At 31.7% G+C, this 10,058-nt stretch overlaps 1 protein-coding gene across 1 annotated transcript; it reads right to left on the bottom strand.

The window, feature by feature from the left end:
* Window positions 1–5,293: 5,293 nt before the first annotated feature.
* LOC132724216 (protein quiver-like) lies at window positions 5,294–9,631 on the bottom strand. Its single transcript, XM_060709041.1, has 3 exons — window positions 9,560–9,631; window positions 7,462–7,587; window positions 5,294–5,616 (listed from the first exon to the last, which is right to left on the bottom strand). The coding sequence occupies exons 1-3, from the start codon at window positions 9,609–9,611 to the stop codon at window positions 5,438–5,440; spliced, it is 357 nt and encodes a 118-aa protein (XP_060565024.1). The 5' UTR covers window positions 9,612–9,631; the 3' UTR covers window positions 5,294–5,437.
* Between the last annotated feature and the right edge of the window lie 427 nt (window positions 9,632–10,058).

Raw genomic sequence — 10,058 nt, 5'->3', positions numbered from 1 at the left:
TTTTAACTGTGTATAGTAATTAAACATATTATTTAACTTTATTTATGAAATAACTTTGGATTCTTTCTTTGAGTAATCTTTCTCTGAAAGTGAGTTTTTTTGTATGTATGTTCTTTAGACAATGTCATTACCGTAAACTTGTTTCCTCAAAAAGCCCTTACTATTTGTTATTTGGGCAAGTAGATGAAATGTGTTAATACGACATAAAGATAAGTTAAAATATGAGTAATATACAACTTGGTTGCATATATAGGCCATGATGACTTCCAAGACACACTTTTGTACAAAAGGAAATATTACCCTTTTATATATTTGAAAACAAGTTATTATTTTGTGTAAGGGTTGCAATTAAAAAATAATGATTTATAGAAATCAACCGTGGCGAGTATTTCTTGCAACTAGTATTATGACTTTAGTATACCATTACAGTGTGCGAAACTGTGTTTCGGATCAGATTTTTAATCATTTGTAAAACAAAGTGTCTGTATGTCAATATTAATCGTACAATTTATCATTCTAGTGAAAGTTATGGCTTCCATCTAACAGTAAAACACACGATGAAAGCTAATCAATAGCTGAATATTGTTTGATCACATATTTTGAATTTCACTATAATTATAAATCTATGACTTCAGAGTCTCAATGTTTTGGAACGTCTTGAAATAAAGTAAAATCATTTATTTTTATAACGAAAGGTGTAACAGTTGAATGTTGTTTGACAGCTGTAAAACGTTGTCCCATATTTCATACCATTTTTGTTATATTTTCTGGTCCTTCTGAAACATTTATTCGTTTTGTGTTAAAGATTGAATACTGCTTAATCCGGTGCTATTGGGCCTCAAAACTTGATGTACATTTCATCATTTCTATTGAACACGCTCAAACTAACCGACTTTGCAATTTTCTATGGTGGCTGATTTGTGCCATTCGTGTTTTCGCCTTGCGAACCCGCCAAGCGAAAAGTAGAGATTTAACAAGTTAAAATGGCGGGGCGCGGAGCGAAAAGTCGCTTATTAGCGGGGGCGCGGGGCGAAATTTAATAAATAATACTTGGCCCCGCAGAGCGAGATTTAAGAAATAAAATGGTGAGGGTGCGGAGCGAAAACACGCTAATAAGCAGGGGTGCGGGACGAAGTTTAATAAAGAAAACGTCGCCCCGCGAGGGTGGGTAGCGAGATTTAAGAAATAAAACGGCGGGGTCGTGGGGCGAAAACACGCTAATAAGAAGTTAAATTAATGTGCACTCCTATATAAGACTGTCAGTTATCATCGGGGCAGGGTCAAATTTTGTTCTCGGGAAGTCTTACCTGTGTTCTACTCATCGTACTAACTATATATTGTTATAAGTAAAATGTCTGCAAAAAGTTTTATTTTTTTTATATCAGTTCAAAATATACAGAACAGACACGAAAGTTTGAAATCTAATAAGAAATTACTAAGTGAAAGCTTGGCCTTAGAAAGGTCAAATCTGCGCTCGACATATTGTCTCAATATGGTTAGTTTAAATTTCTTTCCAATGGTTCCAAGATACATATCTGGAAACCAAATTGCTAAAAGACGTTAGGACGACTACGTGCATAACAATATTCACCGAACTCTTTTTCAGGCGTATGAAACAAACTTGATATCCAAGAAATATAAGGAAATAAGTACATAATTTACTTTTCAATCTTGCCTTGTCATTTTGTTAAATCTAAAAAGCAATTTCAGATAAATCCTTATTTATGACAATGAAACGACAACGAAAATGTGAAGTAATGCTATTCTCTCGTTAATTTTAAGCACACACAATTTGGACGAATTGAGAAGGACTTAGAATCACATATAAACCTATCCTTGTTTATTCGTATGACAAAGCCAATAAATAAAGTACTAGAGTAAGAATAATTATTAGTTTTCTTCCTGGAGAAATGTCAATTTCAGACAGTATTATAGTAAATTTGTTATAACGCTTACTTCTGTTGCAGAAATGTGTGTGGTGTGGTCTTTTGTACCTTAATGAAGTATTCAAGTCATTTCTCATAAAAGACGTTTGGTTTGGGGTCCTCCTTGGCTACTTGCCACTGGTTCTTGTTGCTGGGTCGTATCGGAATGGCGTTCATTGAAAGTAGCCTTTCCTTGTTGATCTTATTTATATTGTTTTTTAAATTTTTGTTATCAAAACGCAAGGACAAATCAGGCAAAATAGAATATGTAAAAAAATACAATTAAAATGTGTCCTCTCTCATTTTTTATTAACCCATGCTGGTCGCTTTGCCGTTGTTGCCGTTGAGTTATGCTTTTTTGTTGATACTTTTTATGTTTGTTCTCACATTTTATTTAATTTATATTGAATATTTATCTTTATTTGATTTTTACTTTAGTCAGCTGTGATGGAATTTTAAACAATTATGACAATGCATTATCATTTTGTTTAAAAATGTTAAACTGCCTCTCTGCACTCAACCTGATTACCATTGATGTCATTGATTATATAACGTCTACTCATATTACACCTGTTATACATTTATCAAATACAAGTATCACATAAAACGCATTGTGTTCTTGGCCACCGTTAAAATCTAGATAGTCTGTAAACATACTTTTTTGAGCTTTCCTTACAGTTTGTTCCTTAAATGACTTCATATTCTAGAAGTGGTCTGGGAAGGTAAAGTGCACTTCAATGTCACAAGTATAATATTGCACTCTCTTTTAAGTTCAAGGATATAATTTCATTCTTAAATAATCTTTACTATATACAGTATTCAATTTTCCATCAGTTTGTTGAAGATATTATATATGAAGTCAAATTTGTAGTAGACAGAGATAAGCGTTAATATCGCACATGAATGCCAGATAGATTATTAAACTAAGTATGCTATAAATTAAAGATATTTGTAAGAATTGCATTAACTATAATTTATCATGATAGTGGTTTACAACGAGTCCTAATAATTTAAAAATAGCAAATAAAATATCATTTTATGCTTCACAAAAAGTATTTAATTTAGTGAGTTATACGTAAATCAAATGAAACAAAAATGATTTAAACAAAATTGTGTTACTTGCATGAACAGTTGCCTAACCGATATCAACTTCTGACTTTCGCAAAGTGTCTATGACATGTATGATAAACAATTACAGATGGTATTGCAAATGAGTTGTGTTACATAATGACTAAGAAATACGTCAACTAATAATTTTATTTTTCTTTACAAATATTTAAAATCGGTTAGAGATGTGCATTCAGATTTAGGAATAAATTACTTTACAATCAATAACGCCATAATTATCAAATGCAAGATATTACTGTAAAGGGTCAGATCAATATATCCCATTGCAAATTAAATTATTCCAAGTCTTTCCAAGTCAGTTCTCCGAATGACATCGTTTGTCCCTAAATGAACGCTACAAATTGTTTCTCAATGATATTATCTCTAGTGATATATCGTCAACTTAGTGCAGAAACGGGTTAAGTCATTCTAAATTTGATAGAAGTTAACCACTTATTGCACTAAGGTGATAACTTGTGTTCAATCTGAGTTTATGTTCAATATTTGTTGAACCCAGATACTACATGTCATGATGTGTTGTTTAGTGAAATGCAGTTAATATTTGAAAAACATCAACAAACAAATAAAATCTTTGTCATGTCTATGGAAAATTTTACAGATTTTAAAGAACATCTTTTAATGATTTAATATATCAATTATATCCTGATGACAAAATTTCAGCCATAAAAATGCCATCTAATATCGTTATACTACAATGATTGTTCTTGCAATTTCTTAAAAATCAACAAATAATCTTAATATAATAATTAATCTTGTAAATTCAAGGGAAGTAAGTACAGAGTTTAGTGGCTCTTAAGTTATATTTAATTACCGACTGCAGGCGCCGGCAGAAATGATTTATCTGTACTCTTAGAATTTATCTGATGCATTTACGATCATAAAAGATAAAAACAATACATCAGTCCAGACATTCGGATATATTTTTTTTATAATTGAATACTGCAATTTTACCTCCCTTTGTTTTAGATTCTTCATTTGTACAAGAAATGGTTATGCAACTAAAGAAATTAACTGTAATAGTCCTAGGGTGGTGGCCCGGTCTAAATGTGGTCAATTTTACTACACATTAATTTAAATGAAATACTTTTCGATAATGTTAGCAGAGAAACAATATAACAAAAAAATGTTTATCTATTTTTTTAATTAGTTTATATATAGATACCGGTATAATATTAAATGAATAACAAGATAAACATGAATTCAGTTTTTTCCTATAGATATAAGATTTATTTTCTTCGAATGGAATGAAAATAAATATTTCATGAGTGGCGGTAGCCACGTGTGAGAGATGATACTTTTCATACCACAAGATGAAAATAAATCCTGTATATTTATAGAAAAAAAACTAGAATTTTCTGTTAAGTATATATACATTTTCTCTTTTTTGACATTTCACCTCAAATGTTGTGTATTGGCTGTTGATAACAAGATACAAATGAAAATACGGAAAATATTTTCCCTGCAATTTTTTTTACAGAGAAAAAAAATGAAAAATACTCATTTTATTTAACCAATATTTTTGTCAATATCTCATTGATAAGTATATAATAGATAGTATTAATTCACATATAAATTATGTACAGAGAATTTTTTGTCTCGTTTTTGATGTCTCGTCAATACAACAAATCTTTTGTATGGCATTAATATATAAATGGTTAAGGAGAGAGTATAGAGAAAAAAGATAAATAACAAAGAAATATGAATAAACAATGATTAGGAAAATACCTATGAATTGTCCATTGCAAATATTATACAAATATGGACTTTTTAGCTGGTGAAAAATGATGTGATATGTACTAAAAGAAATATTGACCGAGACGAAAGTTGATGTCAATTGATTTTTTAGTACATATCACATCATATTTACCATCTAGAAAGTACAAATCTGTTTTATTATATAATTCATCAATCGTTTCAACATGGGATATGAAATCTCCATAAATCGGTGTTTTTTTTTTTTCAGCTTGTCAATTTATTCCATAATTTGGCCTGTATTTAAATGCGCATTGGCACGCTTAATTCTTAATAATTCTTTTAAAAATGTAAAGACGGTAAAATATACTAGTTGACTTTTTTTAGCAAGTTGCCCAACGTTTGTTTGTTTTTTTTTTTTTTTTTTTTTTGTTTTTTTTTTCTTGTTTTTTTTTTTTTCAGAATTATACAAACAAACTTGGCGTGACGTCACGTCATAGCACGCATCTTTTTGTGGGCTTTCCATAAAATCTATTTTTTAGATTTTTAGAAGAAGAAAAAACTGTTGTGAATATACTTCTATGTTGCTTGTAAGAGAAAGGCATTCAAAGCTATTTATAGAACATATAAAAGTAATATACACCTTTATCGTTGTATTTTGTGGGAAGTAAATTTTTTTTTATCATCGTTCATTACTTCAACCAAACAAATGCGAGGAAAGACATTATCACACTAATTAGTGAAATGTTTCTTTTGTCGGATCCGTTACATAAATCCGTGGAGCAGAAGCAGGTTTCTGTTCCTCCTACCTTGATAATACACTCGTCGTCAAATGGGAAACCAAAACTTTCCATACAATGTCTCTGAACATCTGTATAAAAAAGAATAAAATGTATTTAATATCTTGTTAAGTTTAACCCTTACAATGCATTAACCGGAAGTGATAATTCTTTTGTTATCAGTATAAGAGCCATATCACGCAGCCATCCGTGCAGTCTGACAAGGTTCTACTTATAGCTCAATTATTGGAAAGTTCAAAAGCTTAAAAACATAAAATATGGAAATCTTACATAGACGAACTTGGGCACTACCAAGAGGATGATAGGGAAAGATAATTTACAAAATTTGATAGACTGAGAAATAAATTGAAAATCGCATTTTTGTGCTATAATGGATAGCCCGATTGGATTGAAATGCATTGCAACGCCTTTCAATTTTCTGTCATGCTGCACAAATGGAAAAAAAATTATGTAAAAAAACGGAGTAAGGGTGTAATCTGAAATTGTGCACACAAGAAATTGGTGCAGACGTACATAAAATGGTACACTTATCACGAAATATATTTATTACGAATAACTTCAGTGGAGTCCCTTTAACATTATGATTGACTGCTCCGAAGTAAAAGCAGAACAATTACGAGTACATTTCATAAATTCGACATGTTATGAGTTACAACTATTTATTTCCTTGCCGTACCAAATTTCAATACCATTGACAATACTAAAGCTATGGCTACTCTGATTCTCAGGGTGTTTTTACTATGATGACGTAGTGAAAGGGGAAGTAACTCCAGTCTTGTTCGTGCGTTGAAAATGAGTGTGACTAAAAAAAGGATTAGAGCACAACACTTAATACCGTATTTTGGTACATACCGGACAAGACGCTTGAATGAATAAATGCTAAAATATCGCCTTTTCATCTTACGGAATGAACTTTAAGATGTCTAATTCATCTTTTCACATCGATTTATGTTTGATAATGAATGAAAAATGTTATACCAGCGACAAAACGATATGTGTCTATTTTGATCTCAAAATATTAGGTGTTATAGACTGGTCATATACAAGGGTGTGTCCGGTAGGACAACTAGGTCTTGGACAAAGGTTTTTCGTTTTAGAAACGAATCAGTATATTGATATGGCTATTCCTTTTTGGAAAAGTGTCTTTTAATGTAAGAAACGGTTCTGTCTTGTTACAAATCGATCTAAAGGCTACTACTGAAAACGGGGTTTAACCATTACAACCGTACCCTGCCAGTAACAAACAGTTCATCAATATTAAAAACAGGTAGTTACAAAGATTTCTTGGACATTGGGGTTGTAAAGGAAGGAGGGGATTCTCCTGTTGGAGAAACATGTCTTTCCTATTGACATTTCATTCGTCCATGTACGGAATAGACATTACCCAAGTTTTGACTAGTCGGACTGGGTCTGAGCCACGTTTTAAGCTATATAAGAGCAACAACATATTACAAAATAACGTATTTCATAAATACAACATATGGCACCGTCTTACAATTATGTTGTCAACGTAGCATTTTGTTGCCAACATTACACACTGGTATATAACCATTACGGTATATTGAACACAAGCCTGTTAAGAGAAAAAGTTATTTTACAATAATCAATCTTATTCTAAAGTTTTCTGTTTTGCTGTACGCATGTTCAGTACCCTCTAGGAGTTTGACACTATTGGAAGGTAGAGGGAGGGAGGACGGATGGACGGATGCCCACGTACCTACTAGGGGTTTAATACTGTTTGAAGTGAGGGAGGACGGCTGGATGGATGTATGCTTACCAGCGAGGGTTTTGACATTTTTTGGGGATGGATTGATGAATGGATGGATTAATCGATTGATAGATCATTGGATGGATATTTTGACCGAATTTCGTTAGAACGTAATGTAGTATGATGACGTCATTTGTGTCATACTTACGATCGTTTTTAATTTCCTTCAGACAACTTCCGTTACAGGATTGTTGTTTGGCTTGGCTTTCGTCAAACGGATCCCCACACCCATCTCCAATGCAGGTGTAACATAAAACGGCCAGTACATATGTTACTGTAATACAAAAAAACGTTAAATATATATAAATATATATAAAATGATAATAATTATTTGCCGAAATTCGATCTAAATCCTGCAAACCTGTTATATCACCTAGACAAAGTTTTCGCATTTTGTTACACAATAAAGCATGTTTATAAATTTATTCTCAACCTTTATCAAAGATATCAATTCTTTAATACCCATGTTTTATAAATTCGTTATAAAAACGTGTCGCAGTCCACTCTAACGATATGGGAAAGGTGCTGCTAAGAGGTTCTGGGCTTGAGGGTTGCTATAAAAATACAGAAATACGATCTCAGAAAATATTTATTATGAATTAATACGAAGTCTGGCTCGCGCCATGAAAATCTTCAGTAGGAGTGCAAATACAAAATAATGACAAATGACACAAAATCATGAATTGCAAAATGTAAAATAACAAGTATGGGATCAATAAAGACATTCATACTTACCTATAAAAATACAAAATACGCTCTCAGAATTTAATTATTATGAATGAATACGAAGTCTGGCTCGCGCCATGAAAATCTTCAGTAGGAGTGCGCATGCGTGAAGGTACTTAGTGCGGAAATAGAATATTTAGGATTGAGGCCCGTACCAATGGTTAGTACATGCTTGTTAATAAATGAATGAATGAAGAAATGAATGAATGAGTAAATGAATAAAAGGATGAATGGATGGAATATAGGAAAAGGACACAAATATAGGACTTCACATGATCTACGGTGTACAATACGGGACATACATTTACAAATAACATAGAACATTAATATATCAATATGACCCTGCGACAAACGTTTTAAATGATATGACCTTGTGCAAAAGTATGTTTAATTTAAAAGCCTAGTCTGGCGTCTCCAGTTATATAAACTTACACACGTTTATACTACTTCATATAACCCGGGCAAATGTCTTTATTACCATTTTATAACTAACGATATATAGAATTTATATCATGCGTTGTATTTGGGTACCAAAAGCTATGTGAAACATATTGCTGTATAAACTATAATTGTTTTACCAAGGAAATTAAAATAAAAATCAATGACAATTATGCGTTATGAACTTAAAACAATAATTAATATCTAAGTTTCAAATTTATAGATAAAGCTCTAGTCGATTTATATGTATAAACACAATTAAGGTCCTCAATTGTCGAGTAATATAAGGGTCATTGCCTTTTAACAATTGCCCTAATCACTATGGATTTCGAGCTCCATCAGAATCTAAGTGCCATTCGTGCGACCTAGCTATCCAGCCCGGCGGTTCTACATAGTAGTTTATCTGCTTCGTTAAATTGTGGCATCAAAGGACACTCGATGTATGACTCAACGAGTAAAAGCTGACATGCAGAGTCACAAATCTACAATTTTTTTTAGATATTATATATATATTGGGTGGAGAGCCCGGGCATTTTTTTCCTTTGGCACGGCGGAATTAGGGTTGATATATCATCAATTTTGTTAAAAAATACTGGATGGATTTTTCACAAATTAACTGAATTTTTGTTCTTGCAAAATCGGGAAGAGAAACTTTATAAGTTCTCTTTAGTTATATCCCCTTTCAGCTATATGTAATAATTGAACACATATAAATGTAAAAAAAAATGATGAAATATTAAAATAAATATGCACATGTTTAAACTGAATTAAATGAATAAATCGCATTTATAAACCCTACGAACTAAGTATTTCGTGGCTAATAACAACTTTGTGTATTACCTCCCGAAGTTTTCATCATTTTTTCCCCAAAATGATTGTGTCAAACAGTCCATTCTTACGGAACCTCGGTGGTTCTACTCAGGTGCCGGTTCGTGTCCGAAATAATGCACGGAAGAGCACAGGTAAAGCTGAAACGTTGCCATATGACCAAAACAAACAAAATTTGTACAAATACATTGTGTATCATAATGCATGCTCGGTAAAATATTACTAAAATAGAAATTCTATAATTTTTTTCTTACCGGTTGCAGCTATAACCAACAGCCTGAAATACCAAAAAGATACGTGATGCATTTTTAGTATTGTGAACCCCGTGAAAGTTTAGTTACAATTGAATATGAAAACAATTTTTTCCTGTTTAAAGTACTTGGATTGTCCACTTATCCACCCTCTTCTTTTAAGCGGATTGGTCTACGATGGCACATTTTTCATATATGTTTCAATTATTGATAAAACAATAGATATACGAGTATATCATTGGATATTGTTATAAAAAGTTGTTATAACAAAAACAAACGTTGATATATTATTAAGTGACTAAAAATGAACATTTATATAATTATGATGAATAATATTGTTTTGTTCTTTTGCGACATCGAGAGAAGTTTGTGATAAAAAGATGTCGAGGCCGGAATACTATATTACTCGTTATAATCAAGTGTTTAACGAGTTTCTTTTATCTCAATTTCATTAAAAATAATTGTAACAGAAATCAGTAAAATGTTACTATGTTCAGTGATT

This window comes from Ruditapes philippinarum, unplaced genomic scaffold (assembly GCF_026571515.1).
Source record: "Ruditapes philippinarum isolate M1 unplaced genomic scaffold, ASM2657151v2 ctg3212_1_1_1_1, whole genome shotgun sequence".
Classification (NCBI taxonomy): domain Eukaryota; kingdom Metazoa; phylum Mollusca; class Bivalvia; order Venerida; family Veneridae; genus Ruditapes; species Ruditapes philippinarum.
The sequence above is the reverse complement of the archived record's forward strand: the minus strand, read 5'-3'. Positions and strand labels throughout refer to the sequence as shown.